We start from the raw sequence: 19,377 nt of genomic DNA on the forward strand, positions 1-19,377 counted from the left end.
ATCTAATCATTATACTTCATCTACCAAACTTTACCCACTCATTTAACCTGTCTAGATCCTTCTGCAGACTGTGCTATCCTCATCACTTGCCTTCTCATCTACTTTTGTGTCATCCACAAACTTAACCATAGTACATTCACTTTCCTAATCAAAGTCATTAATATTTCTTGCGTACAATTGTGGCCCCAGAACTGACCCTTGTGGCACACTTATGATACAGGACAACAAGCCAAACTAAATCATACACTGTCACTCTGTTTGTAACACACAGTGAAATTAAAGTAACAACCCTCAAAATTGCTCAAGTGTTCCTAACCAGAATTATCATTAACAGATCTTTGACACTAAATTTATAATTTAAACAAATGTAACTAGCAGAACACAATGAATCACAAGTGAATTTAATTAATATCCATGACTTAAGCCTAACCTTCTTTGAATACAAACCCCCAACTCTCACTGACAGACTGACACAGTTAAGAAATAAATGAAAGAAAGTAAAAGAATCATAACTTGTTTGCCTGACAGCCACTTTAATAAGAAACACCAGGTCTTCATGAAATCCTTTGATGATTGTTTGTATTGCAGGCACAAGAAATTGTCTCTCTCACCTGAATTCTGAAGACACCAGTCAATGTCAACAACTTCCACACACCTCTGGTGATTATTACTCTTTTCCTATAGAGTGGGGTCCTTTTCTCAGAACTTTCAACAAGTTTGATAACTGGAGAATAACTAGAAAGCATTACCAAGAAACAACTTCCTAGTTTGGCAGCTTCCAAAGAAAAACTACCTCCTGCCCAAAAGTTCACTAAGAATGCGTTCACCTTCTTTTTTGTTTTTTCTTTGTTTTTCAACATCTGTGGCTGGTTCACCAACATCAGCCCTCCCTAGATTGACCAATTCAATATCTAACCAGCTGCCAATCCCTGAGCATAACAACTTCTTGGTGCCAAAACATCTTCAGCATTCTTGTAGCTGTATTATCTTTCTAGGCAGTTCCCAATAGCAAACATGCTCTGTCTTTTTTTTCTTATTTTTAACATAAGCTGCTGTTAAAAATTCAATTCTTAACTTGAACTCTCAGTTCCAAACTAAAAATGAGAAAAATTAAGAATAGTGATCTCAAAAACACTAGTTGTAGGTAGCCATTTGAAAAATGCACCTATTTCCCAACTCTCCATCTTCTTTTAATTAACCAATCTTCTAACCAAGCTATCATACTACCTCAAACAGCATAGGCTTTTGCGTTGTTAAGTAGCCAAAGTGGTACCTTATCAAACACCTTGTGAAAACCAATTACATCTATCACTTCCCCTTTATCTTGCCTGTTTTGCTACGTTAAAGAATTCAAATAAATTTTTCAGTCATGAGTTTCCCTTCGTGAAGCCATGTTGATCTCTTTGATTATATTACGCATCTCGAAATGCTATGCTATTACATCCTTTATAATAGACTGAAATATTTTCTCAATTATAGATGTTAAGCTAACTGACTTACAGTTTCCTGATTTTTGTCTCCAACTCTTATTAAATAAGGCTGGTACATTGGCAGTTTTCCAACCCTCAAACTCTTCAGAATCTACGGATTATTGAAAGATTTTTACCAGTGCATCCACTACCTCTGTAGCTACTTCATTTAATATCCTAAGATGCATCCCACCAAGTTCAGGACACTTATTGGACTTTATCATCATCAACTTCCTTAGCACTTTTCCTCTTGTGATAGCTATTGTATTTATTTAATCTCTCGTTTTGCCCTTTCAACATTTACTGATTTACAAATATTATTAGGGTCTTTGACTGTGAAGAGTGATGCAAGGTATTTATTCAGCTCTTATGCTATTTCCTCATTCCCCACTATATTTCACAAGCCTCATTCTCTCAGAGGCACATCTTCACTTTGGCTTCTTTCTTCCTTTTTATACTTTTTAAAAAATAAACTCTTGCTGTCCACTTTGACATTACCTGCCAGTTACCCTCAAAGTTTATTTTCTCCTTTTTTTGGTCTTTTGCTGACTTTTGAAACCTTCCCAATGCTCTCGCTTACCACTTATCTTTGCCATATAGCAGATTTTTCCTTTCTATCTGATGCTATTCTCAATTTCCTTGGTTAACCATTGTTGGTTTATTCCCTTCCTAGAATCCTTCATCCTCACTGCAATACATCTTTGCTATGAACCATGAACTATTTTTGTAAACATCGATCATTACTCAATTACTTTTGCTGCTAAAGGTTAGCAACAACATCCAACTGGTTAATCGAAAGTTAAACTACTCGATTTAATTTCATGTCTCTCTGAACACTTGAAGATGTGGGATCGCTTGTCAATTTAGAACTCTAAGCTCAAGTGTCTAGAGATTTTGTAATAATTGCCAATTAATTTTCCTCATTTATAGATATGCCATTAAGGAAAGGTTATAGTGGAGGTAACAATTGAAGATCAGAAACAATACCTTCATTAAAAGTTCATTACTTACTTGGATTTAAAAAGTCTATTTCAGTAATTCTTAGTAGACAATATTCTTTAAAGCATTGGGTATGTTAAATTGAGTTACTTGATTTGAGGCCAAGCCACAAGAGAGTCCTTTCCTCAATTGCAACAATTCACAAAGCTAAAGATAATCATACAACCTATTGGCTATATTTAATGTCATTGGGAGTTTAACCTACTTATTTGCCATCTAACAACATTTGATTTGCTTTTTTAAATTAGCACCATGGAAGGACAATCAAACTAACTTCTAAAGAATAGATTTTAAAGTCACGTATACCAATTTCAAAATATTTTGAAAAACGTCTCGAAACAAACATAAAAAATATAAAAACACATGAAAGTTCTCACCATGATTTTGTTCTTACTTGTGTACAAATTCAACAAAACTGACAAAAATTGGGGAACATGATTGAGTGCTAAGACATAGTGATGGTACATTGATTCATCATGCAGTTTCTGATCTGTCAGGTTATAATGGAGAGCAAAGGCCATTAACCTTTCTCCAAAGTAAATCAAATTGAAAAGATGGTAACACTGACATTCTTACATAATTCTCAAATCACTAATTTTCTATCTGCATAAGGAAAAAAATCTCCAACTCATCCTCTTTCCTAAGAGAACAAATTGGCACAGACATACATCAGGTGGAAGAGGAGGAATAGGAGAACATAGCCAACTCACAGACTGTACACAGTTACCAATTAACTGATCTGATATTGAAGTTATAATAGTGGTCTTTATAAACAACTGAAAACAATCCATTCATGCTCTCATAGGTCTTCCCTTCCTTGGGCAACCCCCACCATGCTCTCCAACGTTTACCAATTGTAATCATCAAGCCTGAAATGAGCACAGACACAGGGAAAAGTCTGTGAAGCACTGTAAAAGGTGGCCTTTCTGAAAAAAAATATTGGAGTGAATATGTTGACTCAACCAGCATTTCTGTGTGTCTAGGTCAAGTAGCAGAAGTGATCTAGAGGAGACTTTTTCTAAGCATCATTCTTTGACGAAGAAACTGAAGTGGCTTATAAGAAGCAACAATGTTTCAGCATTCTTTTGTACTTTTATATATAAAAGATCAATTGTTAAAATTATATTTGCTATTAATTTGCATTCCAACATAATACTAACACCTATCAATTCAATACAACAGGGGGTAGCAAAGACAGAGCTTTATTTGTCTCTACATTCAAATACTGTTTGATGGAAATTTTAAGACTTATAACAGACTTCTTCACATCTATCGCTCAACTGAAATCATATTTCTGCCTGTATGGAAGTCCGGTTTTTTTAAAAAAAGCTAATGTAGTAGCATATGCTAATGAATTATACGGCTTAATGAGATTTGAGCTTCCTTACCTTCAAATCGCAGAAGCGCTGATCAACACCATGTTGACATAAAACAACAGATTTGGGCCTTTCCAATTCATATTCTTGGCACATCACATGAAAGATGAATGTTTGGCCCCACTCTAGCAGAGTTGCCAGCTACAAAAAATAAATCATCACCAACTTTGTTGGAGCATATATTAATGAATAGAAATTCAAATAATGTGAAGAGAGAATGCATCAATGTAGATCAATTCCATACTGCCTTCTTGAGTAAATGGAAAATAAAACATAAATGATTCTCTAACAGCATGACACTAGCCATTTTCAACAGTGCGCTAGTTTACACACAGTCAAAGAATGACTACAACACAGAACGTGGTTCACGTTTTATGCCAATTGCCTGCAATAGCAATTCTCATAATACCAGTCCTTTCCCCAAACTCTTAAAAACTCCCTTTCAGGTGCTCATCCAATTACTTTTTGAAAGCAACAATTAATTCTAGCATGGAGAATAGCTTCATGGACTAGTGCTTTGACGATGTAATAAACTCAGGAATTTAGTGAGTAAGGAATACGAAGCAAGTTAAAGTGTAGGTCTTTTCCTAAAATATAGTTAGGTCACATATCACTTGTCCTTAAGTGGTAGTTCCTTTCAGTCTTAGCCACTGGTTAAAATAAAATTGCCTGCTGATGGCAGCCACACAGTTAGATAGTTAAATAGGTGATTAGTTGGCACTCGCACTAGTCAGTAGGGCCTAGTTTGGAACTCTGCAATTTTAGCTGGTGTAAATGCAGGAGATTTTTGTTTGTGGAGTAAGTAGCATGGACACCATCTTAACATAATAAATACTTGAATTCAGCACTGAGTCTTAAAGTTTTTCAATGAGAGAAAGGAAGTTTTTATAGAACAGAAAGTGGTCTAGGATATGATCAGTGTATGCACAGATCTGAAGTCCAGAGGTAGTAATTAGGCAAACAAATAAGTGATCGCTTGGTGAATTCTAAGGTTTCTTTTTGTTCAAACTGGGACAATGGCTTAAATTAGTACCATGGAGATGCAAGCACTGTATAAAATTTATTGTTTAAATTTAAACACTTAATATACTTGTTGTAGTTCATCATTTGCATTCACAAGCTAGTCAAACTCACCAGGTCTGGTAAATTGGTTCAATTTATTTAACGATATGTTACAAGATTGGTCAGCAAACAAACTTGATTGGTATAGAGTTTCATATGTTACTACTGTTACAGGAAAGTCCAGTTACACTCCCTCGCATTATAGGCTGCTAGCTGAATATGTAATAGTTGCTGGACATTTGTTTTACATCATGGTTACGTGTTCATTAGCATGATCTCTCAAAGTGATATCATACCAATTCCTACAAATAATCATTTGGAGACATTTATAAACTTTTAAAAACAATTAGTTAAACAAAATATAATAGTTGACATTGCAGATAAAATGTTTCAGGGGCAGCAAGCGGAAGTTGATTGACTCTGTGATTCACGTCAACCATATATGATGCAAATTTGTGCAGTATGAGAAGAAAGTGAGGACTGCAGATGCTGGAGATCAGGACTCTGAAGAAGGGCTTATACCCGAAACGTCGATTCTCCTGCTCCTTGGATGCTGCCTGACCTGCAGTGCTTTCCAGCAACACATTTTTCAATATGAGAAGATTCTGATCAGACTAAATGAACAAGGTGGGAGGATTCAACTATTGCAGTTCCATGGATATCAATAAATTAGCTAGGATGAAGAGAGTAGTTCTGCTGATCAAGTTTGAATGGCTAGTAATCAAAATTAAAAAGCAAAGGTAATAAGTTCAATTACTGCATACTTCATAAGTAAATTGATGTAAGGGAGACCTTAAAGGAGTGCTGAATAGAAGTTCAGTGAGGAGAAATACATTTAAATTCATGCAGAATAGCACCAGCACTAGGGGAAGAGATGACTGTACAGATAAGACTAAGACTAGTATCCTGCCTTTGTGTTCTGAGGACGGGTCACTGAACCCAAAACATCAGCACTGATTTCTCTTCACAGATGATGCCAGACCTGCAGAGCTTTCACAGCAATTTCTATTCCTGATCCTGCCACGTTGTAAAACCAACTGTAAAGCGGTGGGGAAGGGATCTCATCAGGAGAAATTTAAGGAGAAAGTTAATAGGAAGGACAAAGCAACACGGCATGTTAGCGATAGAGGTAATATTAACCAGAGGAGTGTGACAGGAAGCTACAGAATGCACAAACCTAAGAGTACACCAGTTAACAAAGTCAGAGCAGAGGAAAATGCTAAAAAAAGACAGAATTAAAGATTTTATATGAATGCACACAGTGTTTGACATTTCAGAAGAATGGGAAAGAAGCTCTCAATGATAGATGATACCAGTACAATAGTGAAATATGATCATGGCTCAGAAAATCAAAATGTAGAATCAGCGTGAAGTGGAAATAAGGAACAGCAAAAGAGTAGTAGTGTGGGGCCTATATTCCATGGGCACTTTAACAGTAGTTCTACTCTAGGACAATGTATAAATCAGGGTAGAATGAGGGCTTGTAACAAAAGGAGCTGCAATGATTTAATGGTCATATATGATTGGAAAAATCAAATTGGCAAAGTAGCAATAAGGATGAGCTCAAACATGTATTTGCTGCAATAATTTAATACTCTACATTTTGTCTTCATATCTCCAGATGCCTTCAAGTTTAGGACACTCATATCAGACCCAAGTTTTTCCACCTTAAAACGGGATATAAAATTCCACTCTGTTATTATCACAGTTGCTTAGAGAATTCTGTATCACAAGATTAACAAGTCCTCAATCATTATGCATTATATTATATAAAATAGATTAATTGAATTGGCAAAGTAACTTTAAGAATGATTTCATAAATGTATTTGGGCAAGTTTCTTGGAACAATACATTCTAAAACTAACTAAAGAACAGCATATTTCACATTTGGTTGCACATAACCAGAGGGAAATAATCAATCTTGTACTAAGGATCCTCCGGGCAAGTGTGGTCATAGCACCAGGCAAGCTCATATTGAGCTTTCAGGAGATAAAACTTAGATCTAATACTAGTATCTTAAACTTAAAGGCATTTACAAGTTTATGAAGACAAGATTTGGCTAAAGTGGTATTTATGAAAGGAAAATCATGATTGATAAACCTTAGGGAATTTTGATGAGATGTACTAGCAGGGTAGAGCAAGAGAAACTATGTGTGGTGTTCAGTGAATGTTCACAAGGCTTTTGATAAGATGCTGTTCAAGAAGTTAGTAAACAAAATTGGAGCATATGGGGCTAATATATTGGCATGGATTGAGGATTAGTTAATGGAAAGAAAACAAAGAATGGAATAGATTAATTATTCTCAAGTTGGGAAGTTGCAATTAGGACATCAGGACAAAACGTAATACTTCAACGTTTATGGATGGCACAATACTATGTAGGAATATGCATTGTACAGAGAATACAAAAAGGTTTCAAGAGGAATCTGACAGGCTGAGTTCTGGGCAAGGACATGGCTAATGGAATATAATGTGGATAAGTGAGAGGTATCATTTTAGTAGAAGGAATGGATGTGCAGTGCATTTCTTAAAAGCTGAAAAATTGTAAAGAATTGATTTTCGTAAACCACTGAAAGCTAACATACAGGAGCAGAACACATAAGGAGGGCAAACATTAGATTGATCTTTATTGCAAGAGAATTGGACTACAAACACAGGAAAGTAACAGAGCCCCAGTGAAACCACACCTGGAGTATTCTGTTCATGTTTTAGTCCCTTACCCAAGGAGTGATATATTTGCCAGAGAGGAAGGTGAACTACATTAATTCCTGGAATACTGAGACTATCCTGAGGAGAGATTAAAGGAGCTTAGGTCTCTGTGTATTCTCTGATGTTAAGAAGAATTCGAGGGGATCTCATTAAAAGTTATAAAATTCTTAAATTCAAATCAGGGTGCTGCAGAAAAAAAGGTTTGGTTTGGCTGTGAGAAGGGGTCCAGAAAACAACTAAGTGTGAGTGACCTCTCTCCTGTTCTAATTTACAGAACCTTCGCTTTTTTTTGGTTCCTTATTTGCCCCACAGCCTCCTCTTCTTGACAATAGACAATAGGTGCAGGAGTAGGCCATTCTGCCCTTCGAACCTGCAACACCATTCATTATGTTCATGGCTGATCATCCTTAATCAGTATCCTGTTCCTGCCTTATCTCCATAGCCCTTGATTCCACTATCCTTGAGAGCTCTATCCAACTCTTTCTTAAACGAATCCAGAGACTGGGCCTCCACTGCCCTCTGGGGCAGAGCATTCCACACAGCCACCACTCTCTGGGTGAAGAAGTTTCTCCTCATCTCTGTCCTAAAGGCCTACCCCTTATTTTTAAGCTGTGTCCTCTGGTTCAGGACTCACCCATCAGCGGAAACATATTTCCTGCCTCCACAGTGTCCAATCCTTTAATAATCTTATACGTCTCAATCAGATCCCCTCTCAAGTCTTCTAAACTCAAGGGTATACAAGCCCAGTCGCTCCAATCTTTCAACATAAGATAGTCCCGCCATTCCAGGAATTGACCTCTTGACCTGACATCCCTTCTATCATTTCATTATTCCTGTATCCCATTCTATTGCTGACATTTTCTTCTGTACCTGCTTAAATTTCTGAGCTCTTCCGATTTTGATCATAGGTCATTAGCCTAAGACATTTGCCCTGTTCTTCTTGCTCAACAGGCCTGTTGAACATTGCCAACACTTACTGTTGCACCTCTATAACATGCTTATTTTAAAATTGCAACAGTCTGAATTACTTGTTAAATCACTTGACAGGCAATATGCTTCACCCAAATCACTGCATTCTTCATCAGATAAAGATATAGAGCAAACACCGAGCAACCGACCTGCTTCAACCTGCTGCTATTTAATAAGAACTAAAGCAACAAGTTGCAGCAATTATCATGAGAGACCACCTACAAGCAATCTAAATTGTAGTACACCAACAGTGTTCATTAATCTGTTACACTTCACTTCCAATTTGATGAGTAAAATTGACTGTGACAGATACAAACATGACACAAGCCAACTAGCCAGTTCTTGCTGTGAAACTTTTTATAAATCAGATTAGTTAAGCAAATTAAACTTTTATATCTAAAAACTGAAGTTGCAGCAAACATAAATTAATTTGTTTTCTTTGAAATTTGTCCATGTTTGACTTTCCTCTCAAAGGTCTCTCCAGAAACATTAATCTTTTTCAAGATCAAACAAATATTGGAATTAGAATTGAACAAAAGAAGCAACATGTATAATTTTCCTTTAGAATTTTAGTCTGAGTTCCTTTCTAGCCCTACTATTTTGTTTCTCTTCCATAGCACACTTCTCACCATTCTATATTGCAGAACAGGACTAATCAAATCTGCTCATAGCCGTCAGCAACTGGCAGCCAACTGATGACAAAATAATCCATAGAATCAAAGAGATGTACAGCACATAAACAGATCCTTTGGTCCAACTCATCCATGCTGAACAGATATCCTAAATTAATCTTGTCTCATTTGCCAACACTTGGCCCATATCCCTCTAAACCCATCCTATTCATGTACCCAATCAGATGCCTTCTAAATGTAGTAATTGTACCAGCCTTCACCACTTCCTCTGGCAGCTCATTCCGTACACATACCACCCTTTGCGTGAAAAAGGTGCCCCTTACATCCTCTTTAAATCTTCCCCTTCTCACCCTAAACCTATGCCCTCTAGTTCTGGACTCCCCCAACCCAGGGAAAAGACCTTGTCTATTTACCCTACCCATGCACCTTATGATTTTATAAACTTCTATAAGGTCACCCCTCAGCCTCTGACACTCCAGGGAAATTCAAGGTGACAAATTTTACATATGTACACACAAGAACAGGAATATTCAGGAAGTTTCAAATATGAAAATAACTGATTGCACTTTGTTTTATAAATAATGAACAGATCAGCTTTTGCAAATGAATGGGGTGCACACTGTCGAATTTACAATTTGTAATTGACATAGCACCACTGAACACACCATTTGGAAAAAAACTTAGCTGTTTTCCAACAAAAAAACACACACTACAAATTTCTGTACATACCCACAACCACACACGAGAGGATTTGACAGTGACAAAATAATAGGTTTTAAAAGATGAATTTTTATGAGAATAAAAATCAAGTTTCAAAGCTAATTGAAATACGGTATGTGAAGCAAACTGGCAAAATAATTTAAACCAATTCTGAACAAACTAACAACATTAGCAGGAGGCTTTAAATCATTCAAAACTGAGAAGCACTGAATTGAGTAAAAAGTAAGGAGAAAAACTATAACTCTTGATAAAATCTTACACTAACAAAATACTGTTCAAAATATATATGCAGTGAATAGAAAGAAAGAATTTGGTAACTTAAGATGTCCAAATGAAGTTGGATTTCTAAAAGAAAGGAATAGCAGTAAACAGGTTATTATTTTACATTTTTCTAAGAAGAAGCATAAGCTAGTAAGGTTAGAAATCAGATTACCAGGAATTGCAGAAGAGTTAGATAAATAGCAGTGATGTTCTTAGGATACACAAAAGCACTTGATCTAGACTATTTCTGGCATTAAAATTAACTAATGCTTTAACACTAATTAACAATCCATTTTTAGTGCAATTTTATGCATCAGACTCGCTGTAAATGTTGTTAGCGTAGAGACCAACATATTAATTGTGTGTGTGTGTGTGTGTGTGTGTGTGTGTGTGTATACATGCGTCCATGTATGCACACACGGAGGCAGACAGAGCCATTGAGAGAAACATAGAACACTACAGCCTTGATGTTTGCCGGCCTTTTATCCTACTCTAAGATCAGACTAACCTACATGACTTTCATTGTACTGTCTTCCATGTGCCTATCCAAGAGTCCCTTGAATGTCCCTAATGTACCTGACTCTACTACCACCACTGAGTGCGTTCCACACACCCACCACTCTCTGTGTAAAGAACCTGGCTCTGACATCTCCGCTAAACCTTCTTCCAATTACCTTAAAATTATGTCCCCTCATGATAGACATTTCCACCATGGAAAGTCATCTCTGGCTATCCACTCTATCGATGCCTCTCAACATCTTGCACACCTCTATCAAGTCATCTCTCATCCTTCTTCGCTCCAGTGAGAAAAGTCCTAGCACCCTCAACCTTTCTTCATAAGACATGCCCTCCAGGGTAGGCAGCATCCTGGTAAATCTCCTCTGCACCCACTGTAAAGCTTCCATATCCTTTCTATAATTGAGGGGACCAGAACTGAACACAATATTCCAAGTGTGGTCTAATCAGGGGTCTATACAGCTGCAGCATAAACTCACGGCTTTTAAATTCAATCCCCCTGCTAATGAAAGCCAACACACCATATGTCTTCTTCTCCCTCTGTCTTCTATGGGCCAGCCAATTATCTATCCAGATAGCCAAATTTCCCTGTATCCTATGCCTCCTTACTTTCAGATTGTGCCGACGTGGGGAACCTTATCAAACGCCTTGCTAAATGCATGTATACCACATCCACTGCTCTACCTTCAACAGTGTGTTTAGTCACATCCTCAAAGAAATCAATAAGGTTTGTGAGGCATGACCTGCCCCTCACAAAGCCATACTGACTACGTCTAATCAAACTATGGCTTTCCAAGTAATCATAAATCCTGCCTCTCAGAATCCTCAACACTTTGCACACCACAGACGTAATACTGACTCGTCTGTAATTGCCAAGGTCATCCCTTTTCCCTTTCTTGAACAAAGCAGTAACAATTGCCACTCTCCAATCATTTGGCACTACTCCAATGGACAGTGAGGATGCAAAGGTCATAGCCAAATGCTCAGCAATCTCTTCCCTCACTTCTGGTAAAAACCTTGGGTATATCCTGTTCGGCTTGGGGATTTACCTTTCCTTATGTTTTTCAAACTTTTCAGCACACCCTCCTTCCTAACATCAAATTTTTCCAGCATACCTGTCTGTTTCACGCTGTCCAAAAAAACGTCAAGGTCCCTCTCAGTAGTGAATACTTAAGCAACTCCTACTTCCTCTGACTCCAGGCCCAAGTTGCCTCCACCTTCCCTAATCGGCCCTACCCTCAGTCTGGACATCCTCTTGTTCCTCACCTAAGTGTAGAATGCCTGAGGGTTTTCCCTTTATCCTATCCACTAAAACTTTTTTATTCCCCCTTCTAGCTCTCAAGTCCATTCTTCAGTTCCTTCCTGGCTACCTTGTAACCCTCTAAAGCCCTGCCTGATCCTTGCCTCCTCAACCATAAGTAAGCTTCCTTAAAAAGCAATAAGTATTACCTTGGCCTTCCACACATTTTACATATTACCTGTGGCAAGGTTACTTTAGAAGTAAGCAGGCCCGCTTGGACATCAATCAGCCAAGAATATTCTAGTGTTGTGCTGCCCAAAGGTAGCCCCTCTGCTGAGAACATGGCATGAGCTCGTAACTGCAATCCAGAAAGGCTGATATGACCTTCACGAAGTAGTCCATCCACGGATGGCCTCTGTAGACAAAAAAAAAGATCAAAATCACTACCGTTTGTGTCACGATATTAAAATCTACATTTAGTTTATTTTGCACAATATTGAAAACTTAATCAAGTATCAGAACTGCCCAACTAAAATATCTCAAACGACAAACAAAATCACACAGCCAAATTAATATAGGAGCTCAGAATGTTTTAGTTTTAAAACATATTAAGAACAAAGGTCAACATGCCAAAAACAATCTGGCTATAAAGGCAGAATCATTTTGCATCAGGTAAAACATGCAATACTATATTGTTATCATACAATTTTTTTTAAAAAGTTACACAGGATCAAGCTTTAAAATAACATGAGCAAAACATTTCTTAGGAGTTTCTTCTACTTAATTTCCGATCAGCAAAAAGATAGTCTGTAAATGATGATCACATGGTTGATTGGACTGTAATTACATTCAATGCTTTTAACTTGAATGGTTGTCTAGAATTTCTTCTTGTTGTTTCAGTGCTTGCAAGTTGTCCAAGATACCACCAACAGTTCGTTCAGAAGAGATCTTCAGAATTTCTATATATCCAAATTTGCTTTGTTTTTAAAAACTGTGGCTTGAAAATCTAAGTCCCAACCAAAGTCTTCTGTTCGATCATTAAGAAGTATGGCAACTTTTGCAAGAAGAGATTTATGAGGCTCTTATTTAATTGTTTGATGTTATCAAAGGCCAATTTTCAAAATTACAAATCCAAATTCAAACGAAAAACATAAGGGCTGTCCTGCTACTTATTTGCTATAGATCAATAAAGAAAGAATGATTAAAACACCTTAATCACTTCATTGTTTCAAATTTGTTCATTCTATCAAGATGGTACCAATACAACTTTCAATAAAAACTGAAAGCCACTAAGAGAATGAATGTGCCGTGGAAACAAAAAACTAAAAATTCACTGATCCTTTTTTGGTGATTCATAACTTACCCCCACTGGTCACAGTGAAGAAGTACACCATGTAAATTCAATATTCTAATCTCATGACTGTAATTTGTATCAGAGAGGGTTTCTCATTTCAGGCTTCTTCTCCACTGACACCTTGTGTTTCTCAACTCAGCAGACATCTAACATTGTGCTTAGAACAGTGATACAACCAGCATATTGCCTTTAAAAATACAGTTTAGGTGGAAATTGCAGTAAAGTGTATAAACCCAGAATCCTTCCAGTTTCAAAGGAAACTAAAACTAAAACAGAGATTGAAAACCAAAGCTTTCAAGGGGATTGAAGCTGGTTTAAAACATATAAAAGGATACAAATCAATCTAAGCTTAATATTTAACAATTCCAGCAGTGCGGTACTGACAGGCTGAAGAGGACAGAGACTAGATACAGAAGTTGACAATAACCCAAGACATAGGTTTCACAGCTACTTGGAAGATAACAGGTAAATGTGAACCATCTAAGTTGAACTGACAAGATCCTGCAGCCACGTGCCATTACTGAAGAAGATTAGGCCTGTGGAATGCAGGTTGATTGTGCACTGCTGTTAGTTGGGAATCCGATTTGTTCCTAAAAAGAGAAGAGCTGAAATTCGTCATTAGGAATATAGTATTTGGTATTTGCTTTGTTTGGCTCTTGTATAGGAAAAAAGTCTAAGTTAAACCATGAAATTTTATGCTTGTAAATAATTGATGTCATAAATTTCCTTTCTTTCAAAATGGATGGTACTGGTCTTGACCAAAATTGCAACAATATATGAATTTAAAACTACATTCTTGCTTATGTAATCAATCCCTCTATTTAGGAACCTTGGTAATTTGAAAAATTAAATGGATATGCCACCATATACAGTTAGCCAAAAAAAAAGTGCATGCTTATTTTATAGTGAAGGACATTTGTACTCATTTCACACTAATTCTTCATGTAGTTGGTTTGCATATTTCCAGAAACCACAGAACACACATTTCTGCTAATGCTTGGTTATGAGAAAGTATAGCCGAGAGTTGGTGCTGGAAAAGCACAGCAGGTCAGGCAGCAGAGGAGCAAGAGAATCGACGTTCCAAGCATGAGAAAGTACAGTCAAAGTCCATGTAGATACACATGCCATCTTTCTAACATTGAGCTGGAAACAACCAGGCTCTGTTTTGTGCAGATAAAACGTATTTCAATTTTGAACAGAAAGTTTTTGCAGAAAATAAATGCATTAAGCACAAAATGCTAGGAATTCCTAATGCTCAGCAATAAACAATAAATTTAATTCTCATTGTTGTCTGTCCCTCAATTGGAGAATGAAACTACTCAGGGGCAAAACTTCTTTCATGGGCCGCCTCGCTGTGGTTGAGCAGTCCAATTCTTGACACAAGGATCTTTGGGAATTGACATCCAAATAGAGGTTGGATTCGGATTGCAGAGTTTGCTTCTTTTTCCTTCCTTCTTTGCCATTACTCTTCCTCACCATTAAGACAACCAAGCATGATGCATAGTCAGGTAGACATTATTCTGAAGATTGGCAGCGAGCTCCTCCCAGGGATTAATATCAGCATTACAGAGTTTCAAGGGGAATATCAGAGGAATCGTACAATTCCTCCTCCCCTAAAATCAAGGCCATTTGAGAACTGAGAAAACGGGATCTGAAGATGAAAAGACTGTTTTCAGTCTTCAGAAAATAGTGCCCAATTCAGGATTTTTCAGGAGTTAGTGAGTTTTGAGAAGATTTGTAGCTGAGGTTGAAGTTCTGGATGTAGGTTTGCTCAGTGAGCTGGAAGGTTCATTTTCAGACGTTTCATCACCATACTAGGTAACAGCATCAGTGAGCCTCCGGATGAAGCACTGGTGGCATGGCCCATTTTCTATTTTTATCTGTTTAGGTTTCCTTGGGTTGCTGATGTAATTTCCTGTGGTGATGTCATTTCCTGATTTTTTTCCCTCAGGGGTGGTAAATGGGATCCAAGTCAATGTATTTGTAGATAGAGTTCCGGTTGGAATGCCATGCTTCTAGGAATTCTCATGTCTCCCCCTATTTGGCTTGACCTTGGATGGATGTGTTCTCCCAGTCGAAGTGGAGTACTTCCTCATCTGTATGTAGGGATACTGGTGAGAGTGGGCCATGTCTTTTTGAGACAAGTTGATGTTCATGCATCCTGGTAGCTAGTTTTCTGCCTGTTTATCCAATGTAGTGCTTGTTACAGTTCTTGCAAAGTATTTTTTAAACATATTAGTTTTGCTTGTCATCTCTGTAGGGTCTTTCAAGTTCATTAGCTGCTGTTTTATTGTATTGGTGGGTTTGTGGACTACCATGATGCCAAGGAGGGTCTGAGTAATCTGGCAGTCATTTCGGAGATGTCTTTGATGTAGGGGAGAGTGGCTAGGGTTTCTGGATGAGTTTTGTCCTTATGTTGGGGCCTGTTGCTGAGAAAATCAGCAGACTGTGTTTATTGGGTACCCATTCTTTTTTAATACACTATATAGGCGATTTTCCTCTGCTCTGCATAGTTCCTCTGTGCTGCAGTGTGTGGTGGCTTGTTGAAGTAATATTCTAATGCAGCTTCATTTGTGGGTGTTGGGATGATTGCTTCAGGAGTTTTGCATGAATGCTTTCGGATTTAGCTTCAAAGAGGGACATTACTATTGTTCAGTGGTCCTCGCAAGGAATCCAGAAGATAGGCCATGCACAAATTGGATTTCTCAAATGATCTTCTGTGTCCCAAATACACAGATTTCACTGCAATACAGAAGTATGGTGATGACAATTGCTCTATACAATGAGGTTTTGTTGTCAAACACTCATGCCATAGTTTGTAGAAGGCTATATTGATTCAACTGATCCAACGTATAGTCATAGAATAATGCATGATTTGGAGATGCCGGTGTTGGACTGGGGTGTACAAAGTTAAAAATCTCAACACCAGGTTATAGTCCAACAGGTTTAATTGGAAGCACACTAGCTTTTGGAGCGACGCTACTTCATCAGGTGATTGTGGAGGGCTCGATCGTAACACAGAATTTATAGCAAAAATTTGCAGTGTGATGTAACTGAAATTATACATTGAAAAATTGATTAACTGTTAAGCCTTTCATCTGTTAGAATACAGTGATAGTTTCACTTTTTCATCTGTAAATCACAAAACCCTTTTTATTTTAAAAGAAGTTGCATTCTCGGGTTAGCTGTTAACAATGGTGATAGCTAGACAATATGTTGAAGGTGTTAGCCCCCTGTGTTCTCTGTCTATGACCTGATGTTTAGATAGATTCTAATCTAAAACGTGAGATAAGAGTTTACATAAATTCATGCAGTTTTTGAGCTCAGTGTTCTACTTGAATGTATGCAGTTTTTGAGCAAAGTGCAATGTAACTCTGCAAGTACAAATTCACCACACAAAATATATGTGTGCATGTGGGTCTTTGTCTGTGTGTGTGTGTCTGTCTGGGGTGGGGTGTGTGTGTGTGTAGTGAGTGCAGAGTGTCTTAAGTCTGTGAGGGGGTGCATGTGAGAGTGTGGGAGTGTGTGTGTCTATAAGGGTGTGTATACCTGTGTCCGTGTCCGTGTGTGTGTAGGAATGATATGCAATCATTCTAGCTATGCCCCTCCTGATTTTATACACCTCAGTATAGTTACCCCTCAGTCTCCAGTGTTCCAAGGAATAAAGTCCTATCCTGGTCAACCTAGTCTTTGCAACATCCTCGTAAATCTTCCTTGCACTCTTTTCAGTTTAACTATGTCTTTCCTATAACAGGGTGACCAAAACTGTGCACAATATTCCACGTGCAGCCTCACCAGTGACTTATACAACTGTAACCTAGCATCCCAACTCCGATATTCAATGCCTCAATCAATGAAGGCCAGCATGCTAAATACCTTCTTCACAACCCTGTCTCTACTTGTGATGCTGCTTTCAAAGAGCTATGTACTGGTACTCCTACGTCCCTCTGTTCCACAACACTCCACAGGACCTTACCATTCACTGTATAAGCCCAACATTGGTTTGACTTTCCACAATGCAACACCTCATACTTATCCATATTGAATTGTATTTTCCAATCCTCAGCCCATTTCCCCATCTGATTAAGATCCCTCTGTAATTTTTGATAACCTTCCTCACTATCACGATACCTCCTAATTTTGTATCAATCGCAAACTTACTAATCATGCCTTGCACATTCACATCTAGATCACGTATGTGAATAACAAATAACAAAGATTCCAGCACTGGCCTCTGTGGCACACCACTAATCACAGGCATCCAGTCTAAGAAACAACCTTCTACCAACACACTCTGCTTTCCAACCATCAAGCCAATTTTGAATCCAATTAGCTAGCTCTCCCTGGATCCGAGGTGACCTTCATGATGAGTCTGCCATGCAGGACCTTGTCAAACGCCTTACTAAAGTCCATAGAGACAACAGTATTTGAAGAAAATAACATCATTATTTTATAACTCTAAAAGTGAACATTAAACAACAACGATTCACAACTCTAAGTGACCCTTTCTCTTAACTGCTTACCAGGTGCCTCCAACTCGATAACAATATGCTGTTTCAATAAGACACTTATTAAAATTACATCAACTTCAATTCAAATCATGCAGTTGCTGTCTTCTTCTGTGACTTCACTCTTCTTGCTGAAGATCTCCCTGGGTTGTCATCTTTCTTTTTACTGCAATTATGTTCCATATGAAAAGGTGCCTTTGATAGACAATATTTCCTTATTTCTTGGACAGTAATATGTTAGATGGGCAAGTAGTTCTCCAGTTTCTATCTCTACAGCCTTCTGACCAATTTTCAAAATGTCCACTTCTTATACACCCCCCCTCCCCCAACATCAGATTGTGTCATTGGTTTGATGTTGGCAAAACAATAAATTCAAACCCGATTGGGTTAAGAATCCTGGGGCATAATTTTAAGCGGATTGGTTAAATTCAAATTGTTGTCAGAACAGCAACCAAAACTCAGGTATCCATTTTACAGCCAAATGTTACAAATTTTCAATTTTCCAGTACACTCTGGGACTACCATCTAGTCATGTACACAGGTACTTGTAATCTCTCAGTTCAGAACAACATTCTCTCTCTCTTAAAAGTACAGTACATGCCTTCAACTTTGTAACACAAGAGTCGTTTGCAAATCTGGTGTGGAATATGCACAACATTGCAGTCACTTGCAAACAGTGGATCATGTAGATTTATGGTGATTAGTTTAATCTTGGCACTGATGTAACTGGTGAAACAGTTTGCCAACTAGAGTTGCTGACACCAGAGGGCAGGTGATCTTTGATGGGTTGAATATCTGCCGTCAGGTAGTTTGAAAATTGAATAAGGACTATCTCACAGTCTTGTTTGATCCTTGTCCTAACGTTGAAGCTTACTTTTTCAGATCTTCCACTCAGAATATTTGCAGTCATCCTTGTAAGCAGCTGTAATGTGACTGTGATACAGTTTCTTGGAATTCAAATCTTTGGAATCTTGATATGTGCAAAGGTCGATTAGCTTTACCAATGAGCTACAGTCATTTCAAATTGTATTCTTTTAGTTCTTACATTCAAAAACAGAGTTACCAAAAGTAAACTACCCAAAATGAAAACATTTTACTTTAAGGGGAAAAGGTAGGAGATAGTACTAGGCAATGATGTTTGAGAACTGGTGCAGGCATAATGGGACATGCGTCACAACAAAACTAATTCTGTTGTTAGAATCTAGCTACTTAATAAACAGCCACAAAGCTTAAAATATGCTTCCTGTTAGAATGAAACACATGCATATTAGCGTAAAACTAAATGAAAGCTCCCTTAATCATATGAATAATCCAAGATACAGAAAGCTAAATAATACTGAGGAAGATATTTTTGTCCACTGCAAGCAACAAAGAATTATGGATAACTTCACACCATTGATCATTGCTACACGTTCTCTCAAAAAATTTTAAAACCTCAATTGGTATCATTTTAAGAATTTTAAACTGAGTTGTTCCATTGTACAAAGAACATTTTGAGTTCATCGCAGCAAACAGGCATGTACCGAGATAGAAATAGATAATGTTCTAAGGATACGTGAAAG

General features: G+C 37.6%; 1 protein-coding gene across 12 annotated transcripts in view; it reads right to left on the minus strand.

The window, feature by feature from the left end:
- Window positions 1-19,377, minus strand: part of bltp1 (bridge-like lipid transfer protein family member 1) — a 434,366-nt gene that overhangs the window by 228,743 nt on the left and 186,246 nt on the right. For all 12 annotated transcript variants that reach the window (XM_087980106.1, XM_043674037.2, XM_087980105.1 and 9 more), the window contains 2 exons: window positions 12,192-12,368; window positions 3,857-3,985 (listed from right to left, as the gene is read on the minus strand). In XM_087980106.1, the coding sequence (XP_087836232.1) occupies window positions 3,857-3,985; window positions 12,192-12,368 (306 nt within the window). The remainder of the gene's footprint in view (window positions 1-3,856; window positions 3,986-12,191; window positions 12,369-19,377) is intronic.

Source organism: Chiloscyllium plagiosum, unplaced genomic scaffold (assembly GCF_037043375.1).
Source record: "Chiloscyllium plagiosum isolate Xiang-an unplaced genomic scaffold, Cpla_swu_hap1 HiC_scaffold_36, whole genome shotgun sequence".
Lineage (NCBI taxonomy): Eukaryota > Metazoa > Chordata > Chondrichthyes > Orectolobiformes > Hemiscylliidae > Chiloscyllium > Chiloscyllium plagiosum.